Raw genomic sequence first — 16,657 nt, forward strand, 5'->3', positions numbered from 1 at the left:
AAACCTTATACTCCCAGATAAAAAGAGTTCTTGACAAAGCTTTTAAACCCTCCCCCATCCTTTTGTTGGGCGAAGGAAGTATATTTTGCGGAAAGTGAATATATGTCACATCACTTCAGTGAACCCCCGGGTAAATAATGCACGAGCCGCGCCTGCAATGTTATCTTCTTTGTATAACTGATACAGCTCTTGATTTGTTCTTCTTCACCATTCACCTCCCTTATATAACGATCCGTAGATTTGACGTAGGATTTTTCTCTCAAAACAACGTAACTGTAATTCATTCTGTTTTGTGAAAACCCATGTTTCAGCTCCATATGTGAGCACCGGTCTGATAAGTGTTTTGTAAAGCGTTACCTTCATGTGTGTAGGAAGGAGTTTATATTATAGCTCTTTTCAGTTCTTAAGGCGGCCGGTCCTAGTTCTGCCAAGGGAAGTGGGGAGCGGGGATTACGCAACAGACCAACCACAGTGGCACCGAGAGACACGACGCGGCCGGAAAAAGCACTACGTGAAACTCGTTCTACTGGCCGCTACGTTTCTTATCGTGCTGGATTGGTTGCTTCCCCGCTCCCCACTTCCCCTGTCAGCTTTTAGAGCGCCCGCCGTAAGAACTGAAAAGAGCTATAATATGCTTCATGAGTCTGTAGTAGCTTCTGTTGGCAGAGGTTAAACGTTTCTTTACTTCCACTGTTCCGTCTTTCCCTTTATTAGCATTGGAACCCAGGTACTTAAAATTATCAACTCTTTAGCCTATCTATTATTTAATGGATATTATAAGTAGCATTGTGCATAAATTTTATTAGGTACTGTCAGTTCAATGTCCCTCGATTATACAACAAATGCTAAACAAGTAAATTTTCATGATTTAATTTTAGTATTTGGTAAGCCTTTCGGAGACCACCTCCTAAATACATTTTTCGCCGCAAGCATAATTTATATCACTACAATTTAGATAGCGAAATTTACTGGCATGGGCAAGCAACCGCATTTTGAATTGATCCTCTAAGGCAGTGGTTCCCAAACTGTGCGCCAGGCATCCGCCGCGAAATGTTCCAGTATTTTCACTGAAATGACATGTACTTGTTAGTCTACACATGGATTTAATACTTTTTACAAATAAAATGTTTCTGAATTTGAAATATGTGTTTATTTTTTAAGTTAGAAAAATAAGGCAAGCAACCTAACCGCGTTGCAAGTGTTAGATAGGCCTACATTCTGACCTGGGCGCCGCGGGAAAATCTTGAAATACTAAGGGCACCGTGAAATGAAAAACTTCGGAAACCACTGCTCTAAGGTCAATAATAGGGAAAACTGAAATACCATCTCAAGTTTTCATAAACATCTGTTGTAAAGTAACAGGTTGTATGAGTATACAAGAATGGAATCTCTGGGACACCTTTTTGTGATTTTCTCCCATACCTTGGCGGGATGTGCTGTGTTGCTATATGAACAAGTTTGTTTCAAACTGGCTAATTCTGAAACCCGGTAGCATAACAAAATTTTATGTTTTGATGAAAGAGAAAGTTGTGCTTGTTCACCGTGGTATGCACGTGAAACCTCTGGCTGCACAGAGACCGTACTGCAAGGGGGAGGGGAGTATTGTGGGATGGGACGAAGAATTCTGGCTCAGTTTCAAAATTCTGGATCGATCTTCGAAGAATAGAGCTCCATGCAGACTTCGGGCTGAACTCGAAATAACCCTTCCCGTACACGCTCAGCTACAGTAGCGTGCAATAACTTGGTTTTGGTGTTTTCGAAAGTTTGTGATCGTGTTTTTTGTTCTTGATAGCTTTCATAGATATGGAGGCTTTGCTGCAGTGCCGTTTCTTGAAAGTAATTCTTGGATCATTTCATGCATGGGAGATATTTCCAGAACACGAAATATTCTCGTCTTCTATTGTTGTTCCCCCCTCTTCTCCGCTGGTTATTATTTGCATTCTATGCCTTTCTACCTTCTCGAATATTGAACGTCACACATTTCTTACATGCACATTGAGACGTATATTCATAGAGCGGAAATACAGGGCAGCGTAATGACGTATCGGCGACGTGGAATGACATCCTATTTCACAGATTGGTACGTGCCTCCGTTGCGGAGTAGTTTATGTGGAGCGCTATGAAACCTGAAGTCGTAGGGTCGAATCGTAAAAACGGTTTGGATGTTTTTACCGCGTTTGTTCTACTATTTAATTAATTGATAATTAATCCTATGTTTTCTGTGTATTTCGGTTACTTCATTTCGCTTGTCTGGCTCTAGGGCCATTCAACTTTCCCGATGTGGATGTGTCGTCACCTTGTAATCAAGGGATCGCCGGTTCGATACCCAGTTGAGGTACATAGTGGTTAGGATACCACATTATAAACTAGTCCTAATCCTGATTAGCCTATATGTGCATAAAGTGAACTTAAAACAATATCTCACGTTTATCCCCTGAGAGTTAACTGAAATCGAGTGTAGTTTCTCTAAGAAAATGTACTTTTAAGCTGTATCCTTAGAGCTAGACATCACAACTAACATTGCTGTTATTCCAGATTGCATAGCGTGTAAGGATGAACTTCCTGAATGCAGTTCAGATCATTGTATGCTGCTGAACTTAACTGCAGACACAGTTGTCAATCATAAATTTAATGATGATGTCAACCGTGAAGGAAGAACGACACAGTTAACAAAAGGCGACACCTACATGAAGTTTTCTGTTGCATAGAGAGAGAAAAAAAAGATGTCCCCTTGTTACGTCACATAGAAAAACAGCTTGCATATAGAAATGAGCAGACATATGATGACGCAAGCCAGTAAGTTAACAAAGATTCAAGGACATGGACGTACAGTGTTTGCAAGTCAATCTTTATGCATTGACGCACAGGCACATCGAATATGTTACCAGGAAAATGTAGTGGGAAAATGTGAGGATTTACGAAAAACGTGTTCAGATTCTTCAGGCTGTTGAATTCCCTCAAATTTTATTGCGTGATATTTAAGTCACACTTAATGCACAGATAGGCGAATCGGGACTGTTTCAGTTGATAATGGAATCACTACGTGCTTGCACCGGGTATCGAATCCGCGATCTCATGGTTACAAGCCTTCAAATTTTTGTGCTCAGAGATAAGTACTACTAAAGGTCCCATAATAAGCATTTTATTTTGGTATATATTGGCGATTCGTGTTAGTAAAGGTTCAGTTTTACGGGTATTTTACTAATATTTCTTGTAATGAAAGAAGTTTGTAAAATATGTTGAAATATGGGAAAAGTAAAAAATCACATTCATCTTTTCCAAATAGAACCCTGTATGAAGACATCCTGCTATGAATAATGGGCCTCCCCGATAGCGTAGTGGCAACGTTGTCGCGTTAGGATCAAGATGCCCCGGATTGGATATCCGATGAAGGCACAAGTGGCTCGGATCCCACTTTAAACTCTAGGTCCGGTCCCGATTAGTCTTCCTGTGCATAAATTGGACTTGAAACCAATTAAAACGAAACCTAGAACAGATCAGCAGTAATGTACAGTTTCTTGTTAAAAGGGCTGATGTACGCATGCCTGCGTTACTATTTAGTGGCAATACCAGTACAATAGAGTCCCGACAATTCGAGGTGGATGGGATTGAGACTAACTCGAAAGAAAAAAAGAAACTATACGTAAGAACCTAGGGAAAAGTCGGAAGAGGTAAAAAAAAACAGCATAACAAAGAAAAACTACAGTATGTGAAAAAAAATTGGACATACATTATAATGGTTGAGCCGATGCCGATGTATCGGTATCGGCCGATACCAGTAGTATCGGTTGGAATTTATTTACCGATACCCGCCGATACTTTTTCCGGCATTTTGTTCCTTGACGGGCTTCTCGAATATGCTGTGCGATACATTTGCGGAGTCTATCTAATTATCCTGGAAATGATGCAAAATTCGTTTGTTTTTTTCACCAATGTGAAAAACTGAATTTTATGAGAACAACATATAATTTAATATTCTGATGTAATTATTGAATATTTTAAAGATAAGATATTTGTAAATTGATACATGTAGTTAGAGTGGAATACGAAACACTAATATTAATCAATATTTTGAAAAACTTTTAAGTACAGTAAAACCTCGTTAATCCGGACTAATTGGGGGATAAGTTGATCTGTTTAACGAAAATCCGGATTAACTGAAATAACCTAAAAGAACAGTAGAAAGTGCATTAAAACTCCGTTTATAGCAACAAACACGTTAATTATCGTGTATTTAAAGGGCATAGGCCTAAATACACTATAGAGTACAGTAAAATGTGAAGCAATACGACAATGCAGTACGTACATACGCGGTACCCATAGTATGATGATGTACCCGACGGACCTGGCTCGGTATCACTCGAAACTCTTGCGGTGGAAGTTGGTTTGAAGTACATGTTTATATTCTGTTGGGACAGTTTGGAATGTATTTCCTTCACTAATAATTGGCATTTAAAACCTTGCATTCTGCCTTTTTTTTGCCTGTCCGGATTAAGCGAGGTCCGGCTTATCTGGGTTCGGATTAACGAGATTTTACTGTATTATAATTTACAAGCATCGGTATCGGTGAGAATCTGTGAGAGTGTCGGCATCGGTATCGGTTCAAAGTGGTATTCTGAATATTGTACTTATATTGCTCAGTACAGTAGTAACTATGATGTAACGGAAAAACTATTTTTTAATTTTTTTTCCCCTCTGATCATCGAGACTGCTGTATTCTATTTTTACCATTTGATGATTCTTCAGTTCTGCTTAATGGAGTTAAGATATCAGAATGCTGTCAGTTATGTGTAATAAAGGCTGTCCTTTCCATCTTTCCCGCAGGTGTCGCCATGGCAGCCTCAAGTGTTCTTGAGCCCAACAGGACGCGGGATGCTCTGGAGGTCAGGGAAGCGGGCAGGGCTCTCAAGGTCCAGACTGATCACCCTCATCTTGTGAGCCTTGGGAGTGGCCGCCTCAGCACTGCAGTGACGCTGCATCCATTACCAGAAGGTAAGAATACCCGTCATTTTATACGCATCGTTTCCTCGGAAAATGTAGGTAAACGTAGTATTACCCTGGTAATTCTGGTGTTGTTCGACTTGACTGGGGTAAGCTGGAAGACATTGTACTGATCGACCGCGGAAGGTACGTGTAGCTGAAGTGGGCGAATCCACACACGGAAGGGGGAGCAGTGCAGTGCCCAGGATTTTGTAAAGGGTGGGTTTACGTACACTTTTTTTGTAGTCAGTATATATTTAAAAATATATGAGGAATTTTAACGAAGTATGTTAGTGTAAAGTATTGCCTGATTTTCAATTGTCACTCCATCTTTCTCGCGTTCATTAGAAAGGAAGATATATATGTAGACGCTGACTTTTTTACATCGTTTGCAAAGCCCAGGGATATAGTTTTCTTTACTGCCAATATATGGTTCTATGAGGAAGAGTTGTTGCATTGTACAATACGTTTAATTGCTTTTATGATTGGAGGAATCGTAGCAGGTTTTCTTTAAAGAAGTCTGCGCTAATGAAATGTTCTAATTTAAGCACTTACCTTGAACTTAAGTTTATTCCTGGCGGCTGGCTAGACGAAGACTCGGTTAGCAGGGACAAAGAAGGAATCTTTCTTTTGTCAAGCGTCCTGTCTTAGTTTGCTTCAAATGCCGCAGTCTTTATACTGCAAGGTGCAAAGAAGTCTGATAGAATTTTGGGCTTTATTTTGAGGACTGTTTCGATCTCATATATTCAGTGCATTTGCAATAAGAATAAGGAAAGTTGCAAAAGTAACAATGTCATTGAGCTATCGGGAGGGATCGAATTATCAGGAAACTAACGTATCCAATTGAATATGAGAGTTTGTCGTATTTTTTTTCGTCGTCGTTATTTGTTGATGAGAGGATTTCATCTCAGTTATTGAGATTGAAGTCGGGCTTCATGTGGATGGAAGAAGGCATTGGTTTACAGAGTAATTCTTCACAGCCTTATATCAATCTTCATTGTGCATGTTCCAATATTTTGTGCTTCTTGGCCGTGTTTTGTACTTCAGGGTGTAGAAGAGGTGGATACGAGGGCATTCTCGTGTGTGTGTGTGTGTGTATGTAGTTTGTATGATGTGTATGTGAGATCAGTGTGTAAAACAGTGAAATCCCTTGAGTGACTAACAGTTTTGCATTAATGAGGTTTTCTAGCCGACCTCCGTGGCCTTAAGATTAGCATAGCATGCTACAACGCCACGGTTCGAATCCCTTCGTGGACATGGGTGACCTTCAATTTCATCGTATCATCACTTATCATTCTCGCAGTTAGCCAAAGGAGGCAGAAAAGCGAAGTAAAACAAACCAAATCAGTAAATTAATGAGATTTCCTTATTATGAAGTATGACTACTTTCAAGACCGTAGAGAGTTGTAATAATGTGACTTGTATTGCTTGTGTGTTCGTAGAGCCTAAAGATTAATGCTAAACCTTTTTAGTGTTAACGATTACTAGGGAGGGGAGTATAGAGAATCGATCTCATGGATGGAACCTGCTCGGATGAACGCCTCCACTGCCATGATTCGTCGCTGCCAGCATCCCATGGCAGAGTGATTGCGAGACATAAAGCTGCTTAAGCATTGGACTTCTGCGTTCCAACAGGGATGAAAATTGACTTCGTACCCACCCTGTATAAGACGTTTCATGCGCTGACCATGTGTCTCAGAAGAAAAGCAGTTTCGCCTTCATAGGAACTGTCGCACTTGTGCGTTCTTTGACTGGTTCATTATCACCATTATGCATGCATCTGTCCTTATCCGCGAACTTCAGCAATAGATATGGTATTACGAAATATTTATTGATCAATGAAACCAATTCAGATTGGTATATTTACATTAGATTAGTTGCTACATACCGTTCTACGGCTTTTATTTGCATTTGTTGACTTAGCACCATCTGTTTGAGAGGCATTTTCTTGGAAACTTCTTCACATGTGGCATGGAGGAGGCAGTGAACCTATGCCACTGTTATGCTTTACTCAGTCGGGCCAATGAACTGGGGATTGTTTGCCTTTCTTAAATGCCATTTGGCCGTTCCAACGTGACTCCTGCATTTGCGTAGCGGGAAGGTGTGGCCATTGTAGGGAGTCTTACTCATCAGGTTTGTATTCATTCCGGCAGCACTTGTTGTTAGTGCTTTCCGTGAACCTGTTGGCGTTGGCTTGAAATGAGAAAAAAATGTATTTTAGTTTTTATGGTTGGTAAATGGTGGTCGTTGCTGTTCGAACGCAAATTTTAATTGACGATACTGTCAACAGATTTCTGTAGTCGTAGGTGTCTGTATATGTCGTATAGTGGATATCACACCGTGCCACGACACCAGAATTCCGGGGTTCGAATCACGGCCTGGACGGGTGTTCTTTGTGAGTGCCCCTTCATCAATTTCATCATATCATCACTCGTTCTCATCTTCGCAGTTAGCCAAAAATGGCAGAAAAACGAAGTAAAATGAATCAAATCAAGAATTCTATACTATTTGTATAGCATTGCTTGTAACATATTGCATAGTTGCCGGCCACCGTGATGCATCGGTTAGTGTAGCACCCAGTAATGTTTCGTTGTGTCTTTTATGGACTCCCATCTAATCATCGTTCAACCTAAGAAGACAAAAAAAAAAATAATAAAAAGTATATAATCGTGATTTACTATAAGAACCACACAAAGGAATTTGGACGTTTATCTACCACATAAGTTTTAGTTACTTCGTATCATGAGACGTTATATTAGTATTAAATAAATAATAGCAAGAGAAAATGTAATGGGCTGTTAGATGAGATGCTTCAGATAAAAATAAATTAACAACTGATTTTTTTTTCTCTCTCTCTCCGTGGCTCAACGGCCCTTTCAGAGCCGAGCCCTGCCAAGCGGCTTTTTTTGTTGTGTGACGTGTGGTCAGCGTATCAAATTCCATCGCCGCTGTTTTCTGCCTTTCGAGACCGGAGTTTGCTACTTCTCTTAAGTAGCTTTCTGATTGTTTTCACGATGCTGTTTCAACACCGAAAAAAATTTGAGCTCCCACCCTAAATCGAACCAGGGGCCGCTCGTACCAAAGGCAGAGCGCTGACCAAGAATAGTAATAATAATAATAATAATAATAATTTAGTAAGGCAAAGCAAATTCAAATACAGCACTAGTGCCTACCCGGTAGCGTAGTGGTAACGCCTTGTAATCAAGGGGTCCCGGGTTCGGTACCCTCTGCAAGCACATAGTGGTTCGTATCCCACTGTATGTCCGTATATACTGTATGTCCAGTTCCGATTAGCCTATCTGTGCATAAAGTGGACAAATATGGCACTGATACATAATGAAACATCGCATGTTTACAGAGTAAAATTATACAATAAGTGTATAATAAATGTAGTCAGAGTATAGAAACATAAAAACCCATATTCTGTTGGCATGGGAGAATGTTAACATTTTTCGAGATTCGTGACCTGTATGCGGGAACCCTGCACTCAATTAAGTCCATACACACGCGCGCGCACGTCCATATGCGAGATAAGAAGGGCAATGTTCATTGTTCATCCGCTCTTTTGCCAGAATGAAATCTATCTTGAGGAGCGAGGAGGATAAAGTTGAGAATTGAATCCCGTTGAATGACAAAATCGCGTGTATGAAGGCATATAAGGAAGTTTTCGAAGAATTCGCCGTGATCCTTTGTCGGAGGGTTAAGATCAGGAAAGATGAGAATTCATACAGGAAAGGATGTCAGCCGTAATAAAGTTCAACTCGCATAATAGATGTTTGAATAGTTCAGTGTGAACTTGCTAATGTAACCTTGCCAATATGTGATGCTTATTTTCGTTTTATTCTCTGACCTCTAGCCGCATGCGTGTCGCAACTCGGATTACCACACCTGCTTTGTGTGAGGGAACTTGCTAATTTTTTTCTGTCCCTTTTATGCTGACTTTATGACCCAGTCACGTCGTTCGTTTTTGCTTCCCTCTCAAGTCAAAAGTACGTCATGCTTACTTGCAGTACGCAGCTTGTAAGGCTCTTGTTATTCTGTTTGAAAATCATTGCATTTCTTGCACAAGTTCAGCAATATTTTGTTGAAATTTGTAGCGAGCCCTACAATGGTGCTGTATTTTTAAATTTTTCAAGCATATTCCTCAGACTGGGGCTAAAAATTACCCCACTGGCGAAGCAAGAAAAAGGAGAGGACGGGACAAGGTGGCAGACGAGAGAATACTCCAGTATAGTGTGCCACAGTGAAAGGATTTCGCTCGAGCGGCAAATAGTTCGCACTGATGACGCTAGATAGCGTGCGGAATTGAGAGCTTCTTCGCTCGAGTGAATAACGCTCGAACAGGCAAAACGAGCGGTACGCTCGAAGCCCAGTAGTACACGGATACAGTAATTTCTCTGTAGTAGTTAGCTCTCAATCCCAAGGATGGATCGTGAAGTACAAGAAAGAAACTTAAGTAAATATAGTCGTGATCTCCTTGTTAAAATGTAGTTTCGTGTATGTTACCAATGTACGAAAATGAACTAGATGATTGTGAGCTGAAATTACCAAGGCGGATATTTTACATATATGTGTCTACAATTAAAATGATATTACAATGTATATGCTCGAGGGTGGGCGACTCGAGAGAGTATGAGCTAGCGAAAGCGATCCGATATCCAAAATCCCCCCCCTGAAAATTGGTGGAACAAAAGGGGGCTGTGGTTCATCCCCCCCCCCCTCTAGCGTTGTCACTGTATGACCCTTCTGGGTATGTTTATCTCAATACCTAAGACAACTGGACTTCGCAAATAAAATTCTTGTTCGAGATAAAGCTGTATTAATCTTGAAAATATTTGCTTGATTCACTAACAAAATCATACATTTTACATCAACTTACACCATCTTTCTAATCAATCTCTCACTTTAAACTGTTTGTGCAGTCCCGATTAGCCTATCTGTGCATAAAGTGGATGTAATACCTCAAAAAATAAATAATAATAAGCTATTGAAATGTATAATGCCAGTGATATCCGTTTTAAATTTCGTCCACCATTGGCTTAAAATGACCGAGGAAAGTTTCAGGCAAGAAAATACAACGAAATAAACAGGAATAAAGGAAACTTGACACAGAACTTATACAGGATTTCACTCCTTAAAAGTGACAAATAAATCGGAAGAGTTCAATGGGCATTACTGTTTACACTTACAAAAACATATGACAAATGGGAAGAAGTATAAAGAACGCATTTTCTCACTGTGGATATGAACCATTAGACATCTGGACATTTACCAGTGAAGAGGAAAAACTGGCAAAAATGAAAGAAAATATCACCCTTAGCAAAGATGCACAGGTGTAATGCATATGGCAGTCCTCAATGGCAGTATCGTTACAACCACACTTACCAAGATTATGTGACTGCACTCAATTTACCCACATTACCACTCCTCTTCGTTAAGAAGCATCCAACATAATCAAGCACGGGAGGGCTGGAAACAACATTAAGGTAAACACCACATTGAGCAAACCGCACACACTGCCTTAAGGACATCAATTTATTCACCAGAAAAAGACAGAAACAAAACAACCGGTGTTCAGTATATGGGATGTAATTTTTCATCATTTGCGTGTGACATTCGTTCTTTTTTTACGTGCTGCTTAATTATCTTATTCCTTTAAATGAGTGTACTTTGCCGGACTGTGAGTGGGATAAAAAAAAAGAAGAGGGAAACGAAACATAACAAGAAAGAAAAGAACGGAAAGAACAGGAAACAAAGTACGAAAAGACGTTTAGAAAGAAAAGAGTCATGTGTATATATGTATGCACGCATAAATCCTAAGGGACCTTTGTAGTGGTGACGTCGTCGCCTTGTAATCAATCAAGGTTCGATTCCCTCTGGAAGCCCATACTGGTTCGCATCTACTTTAAACTGAAGTTTCCTTCCTCGTTAGCCTATCTGTGCATAAAGAGGACTTAAAAGCACAAATCCCCTCTTACTCCTATCTTACAACTCTCTGAAATGAATTTCTTGGATTTGACCGCCTATAATCAGTTTCTCCACTCTCATATCCTTGATGAAGGCCGGAACATGATGTGAAGCGTGGCGAAGAGCCTCCTTAAGACTATCTCGAGAGTCAGTGGAGCGTCTGGGGTGCCTGCCTCGTGTCATCAACTCCTCCCCAAGTTAGATAGCTGCTATTGATGTAGAGCAGGCAGCCCGTCCACCGAGCTGGAAAGGCCGCAGCAAACAACCCGCACGAAAACCGCAGGAAATTCCAGTAGAAAACAGTTGCTGCCACTTCTTGTGAATTTAAATTTTATGTTCATGCGGTTTCGCCTAAAGACAAAAGGTTGTAAACCATTTGGGAGTGGCAAAACTAACAGTTTCCATTGAGTGGCCGAGAAGATTGGCGAAGTCGTAAAGATTGGCTTGGTTTCCGACTTCGTTTAATCACAATTTTAAGGTGTAACAACTCACTATGTTTCTTGGTATTTTTTGATTCATGCAGTCAATAATGGCAGATTTTCTTGTAATGATAGAGTACATTTGGCGCCTCGAGATTCGAGTCCCGACCAAGAATATCGAGTGTCCTTCAGCAGGTTAATTTAATTATGATGCATCCTCATCGTTGCTATGAACATACTTAAGTAAAAAGCCGACGAAAAATAATAATAAAAAGATAGGTTAGATCACATACATCCTAAATTTCAACACCTTATTCAGATTGTATAAATCCTTGCTTGTGCGATACGTGTTTTTAAATTAATGTTTATCAATATTGTTCTCCCTCCAATAACATTGACCTCTCCGATTGCCTTGTGCAGGTTGTATTTTGACATGCGATGTCAAGGAGGTCTTTCGGGTTTCTTTCCCGGTTTGAATGTATTTCATGTTTTAGGATCCAGATAAAAATGGGGAGAAACGCCCTGTGTAGAGCATTGAGTGGAATTCGCCATGAGGGTGCTGGCTTGTGATTAGATAAGCTTTGGGTAGTAAAATATACGACGTTGTAATTTTTGTGTATTTGGAGAACGTGGCAGGCGAGGTTCTTCCGCAGCTGTGCAAACATCTAGAAGGCCCAGGAAGAATATGTAGAGAATTCGACGTGGTGACTGTTTTATTCTTTTCTTCAGAGGAGTCTAGTTTTTTTCAGCAACGAAAAGGTAGATGTTCTCTAGCTTGAGAGTCCGGTATGGTTTGATTCCTGAAGCTGTTGCACGCACTCTTTGTTGAGTGAGCAGAAAGTGTACAACCGAAAATCTAGTGTATCATGATGGTTACTCACCGGGATTTCTGACTGAAGTTTTCTCCGTAGACGTGAAACCATTAATCCAAATCCTATTGAACTTTTATCTGCATTATAAATGCCCTGAGGGAAGTTTTTCACATTTTAGATTTATTTCTATCGGAGATGGAAAAGAAAGTTGCGTGGAATATAATATGGGTGGGTGGTGAGAGGCAGTAAGTAATACGTTAGTTTGAAATGGAGAAAACATTTTCTTGTATCCTTGAATTTTTGAAAGTTCGTGTAGAAAACCGGGAGTTATACTTAAATTTCATCACGCTCCTAGGGTGGCCACCCCGTGTATTCTTTCTCGTCTTGCATTTACTGAACCGGGTTCGAATGTCCTTGGGTGAACATTTCAGTGGTTCGTATCACACAGCAAACTGCATCCTGACATTATCAGAAATAAAAATATACTTCACGCGGTATGCTTGTCTCACGCATAACTTTTTGGAGAAAATATTTGTGAAAAATGCTTTGCGGTATTTGTAGTGAGAACATCATTTTCCACCAAAATATTTGTTTGCTTATTCCAGTTTCCAAAGGAAGTTGTTATTTGTTATGTCAGGCTCCATTTAATTTGTTTGAGTTTGTGTTTTAGTCCATTTTATGCACAGAAAGGCTAATGGGTGCTGGACGTACAGTTTAAAGTGGGAGCTTGCCTCCACCGGTTATTGGAGAACACGGGATCGCTTGACTACAAGGCGACGACGTTAAACTACGCTATCGATAAGGCTTAGGCTCCATTTGGTTAAGCACAACAATAAATGATAATTATAATTAGATGAAACTGCACCACCCATGTCCAGGCCGGAACTCGAACCCAGGACTTTCTGAGAAGGCACCGAAATGTCAACCTCAGTTCCACGTATTACACCGCGGTAACTGCGCAATATAGCTTTAGTTGTTGCCAGGAGTCTACGACAGTAGTAGTTTTATCCATATTGATTAAGTTTGTAATAGGCATATTTTATTCTTGCCGGAGTCTTGTTTTCTATTTTGTTTTATTTAAGAGACTTATCCCATATTGCGTGACGACACAAGTAGCGTATGTGCTGATGTTCCTATAATTTTAAAATCAATCAATCGAACCTGGGGAACTTGGGTCGCGAGATCGATCACATCTGGACACCGAGCCGGCCAAACAAGCGTTGCTAATCTAGTAGCTATTCATGATTATCATTGTCCAGATTCTCGCCTTTTGTACGAGGGCCACTATTTATATTTTGAGCCTTGGCAACACTGATTGAAGTTAGGCGCGATTTGACGTTTGCACGGAATCGTCTGGCATTATTGACCATAACGTACTTCAAATGTTTTGTCAATAGCTTGATTTGTGTTGTTTATGTTGCCTTGGAGATTGCGCGACAACAATAAAATGGAATTAACTCGTGAACATTTTCGTGCGATGATTTTTTACGATTTTCGACGTGGATTATCAAGACAAGAGTGCATCGATCAACTTACTTCCACATTTGGCGATGAAGCCCCATCCTTTGCCACTGTGAAACGCTGGTATAACGAATTTAATCGTGGCCGCCATTCGCTCACCGACGAGATTCGCGAAGGTCGTCCAAAATCAGTTGTTGTTCAAGAAAACATTGATGCTGTGCAAAACCTAATACTGCAAGATCGTCATGTGACACACGGTGAGATTGAGGCAACCATAGGCATTAGTTCCACCAGCATATATAAAATATTACATGATCATTTAGCTGTGAGAAAGGTATGTTCTCGTTGGATCCCACACAATTTGACAAAAACTCAAAAAGACGCTACGCTCGCGTCAATTGGTGCAAACAAATGCTCAATAAATACAACCGTGGTGCTTGAAAAGACGTATATAAGATTGTAACAGGTGACGAATCATGGATATATGCATATGAGCCGGAACGTAAACAGCAGTCGACTTTATGGGTGTTTCAAGATGAACCCACTCCAACAAAAGTTGTTCGCGCTCGAAGCACATCAAAACAAATGGTCGCTTGTTTTTTCGGGAAAACTGGTCATGTGGCAACTGTGCCTTTAGAGGAACGTAGAACGGTCAACTCTGAATGGTACACAACAATTTGTTTGCCAGAGGTCTTCGGTCAAATACGGAAAACAAACAAACGCGTCGGATCATTCTTCATGAAGACAATGCCAGCTGTCACACATCTCGTCTAACAACCGACTTTATGAACAGTCAAAAAATCAAATTGATGGGTCATCCGTCGTACAGTCTTGATTTGGCACCCAATGACTTCTTCTTGTTCCTCCCGAATGTCAAGAATAAATTGCGTGGACAACGATTTTCGTCGGCCGAAGACGCCGTTGATGCGTTCAAAAACCATATTATGGAGGTGTCTAAGAAGATTGGAAAAACTGCTTTGACAAATGGTTCGAACGAATGCAAAAGTGTATTGACCATAAAGGAGAATACTTCGAAAAACAATACGGCAGTTTTCAATGCCAAATTCCTGTTTTTTCATTGTTAGGCTCAAAATATAAATAGTGACCCTCGTAAGAACCTCTGTTACCCCGATAGGCCAAAATTTCTGTTTTGATCCAGAATAGTGAGGACAACTGGAGATCCACTTAAAAAGAAGTAACTGGGCCATGTCTAGAAAGCCAGAAAACAGCGGCGATGGAGTTCGATGTGCTAACCGCGTGTCATCCTAGAAGAGTCGACTGGCATACTTTTGTCCTCAAAGAGTGATGCCATCGAGTTTAGTGCATTAATGGTGCTGTCAGAAGTGATATTTCGTTTTTCATTCTGTGATCATGGATCACTACTAAAGAAATGTTTATACACTGGACTCTCTTTAATTCGAATTTAGATAATTCAAATTGCTAAGTAATTCGACCAGAAAACCATCTTTAATGACGTGACGTTTTTGTTAATTCGAATTTTGGATAATTCGTACTTTTTAAGTGTCTCTTTGGAGTTCGAATCAAAGTGAGTCCACTGTATTTTCATCCCTACATCTTCTTTCGAAGAAGATTTGCTCACAGAAGTGTAGAAATACACCAGAGAAGAAACTGTACCGAAAGCGAAAAAATGAATGAATCATTTGCACAGAGCACATCACGCGCATTGCCTGATAAGTAAAATGCATATTTCTTATCATACTTTATACTTTAGACTCATTCATCTTTTAATGAGTCAGGAGGCACAGTATTGCTGATGTGTTACTCGTGGTAAATGAGTAACGTAATGGATTGTGAACGCACAATGCAATAAGGTAATCAAATTATGGCAAAGAAACGAATGATAAACATGCGGTTTTACAACCGTTTTGCTTTTCAGTGGGTTCAATTAATTTTACTTGCATGTTAAACGAGTGTATGGAAATAGCGTGAAAAAAACTTATATAGCACTGAATGCGAGTTCGATTACACAGGGTGATTATAGAGTCACTACATATTATAGTGATAACGTGTCTCAATACATTTATTTTGCAGGTGACTTGATACAAGTTCCGACAGTGAAAGAAAGAACAGCCGTTGGTTGTGCTCGGCTGTGTGGAATGACATCATATCAGGTGGAATCCCCCACGGCTCGAAATACCCTCTCCAACATCGCAATTGCGGCTGCAATTGTGCGATGTTGTTGATCTTCACTTTGTACACCTTAGACTAGATAAACCCACAGATAAAAAAGTCCCAAGGGAGAGTCAGTTCGGGAGAGCGGGGAGCCCAAAGATTGGTGACGCTTAGTTTTCTGGATTTCTTGGCCAAGTCCGTTCGCCTTGTTAGTACGTTATTTCACGCAGACGGATGCAAACAACAGCTGTTCTTCCTACTACTGTCGCCATTGTTTCACATTACCTTTAAGGAAATGTATAGCATTACATAGTCACTAAAATGTATAGTGACTTTATAATCACCCTACTAATTCTGAAGTTTTCCAAATATACAGTAGAAACCCAGTGTTCGATTTCATTAGAGTTGATTGCATTGTGTTCAGTTATGCGTCTATATTGGTTGTATTGATTTTAGCGACGGCCATTTCATAGGTACTTTAGATACCAGTTAAGTGTTTGGCGTACATAGTAAGATAGCTTACGAGTGGTTCGGCGTGGAAAATGTAAAGGATGCCGATATGAAAAAAGTAATTAGATAAATATATAATATACCTTAAAATATGTAAAAATATGTAACTACATGACAATCTGGGCCCCATTCTTGACCAAGTACAGAAACCTGGTCACAAAATTAAGGGAAACAATTGCAGTGATACAGCTTGACCAAGATATGAATATCCCTGTAACGCTGTAGTCGAATTTTCAACTGTAAGCAAGCCGAGGGAGCGTGTGCAATGCAATGCAATTTTATATGAGTGTTTGCGGGGGAGCATTCTTACCTTGGTTAAGCTGTTCAAAACTTTGAACACTTATAATAGTGGAACATCACTGTACAGAACAGCTA

At 40.2% G+C, this 16,657-nt stretch overlaps 1 protein-coding gene across 3 annotated transcripts in view; it reads left to right on the top strand.

Moving 5' to 3' along the window:
- LOC145978704 (uncharacterized) overlaps positions 1–16,657 on the top strand; it is a 289,117-nt gene that overhangs the window by 85,265 nt on the left and 187,195 nt on the right. For all 3 annotated transcript variants that reach the window (XM_083111504.1, XM_083111503.1, XM_083111505.1), the window contains exon 2: positions 4,825–4,992. In XM_083111504.1, coding sequence (XP_082967630.1) covers positions 4,833–4,992 — 160 coding nt within the window. In that variant the 5' untranslated portion in view covers positions 4,825–4,832. The remainder of the gene's footprint in view (positions 1–4,824; positions 4,993–16,657) is intronic.

Source organism: Lepisma saccharinum, chromosome 25 (genome assembly GCF_977018435.1).
Source record: "Lepisma saccharinum chromosome 25, izLepSacc3.1, whole genome shotgun sequence".
Classification (NCBI taxonomy): domain Eukaryota; kingdom Metazoa; phylum Arthropoda; class Insecta; order Zygentoma; family Lepismatidae; genus Lepisma; species Lepisma saccharinum.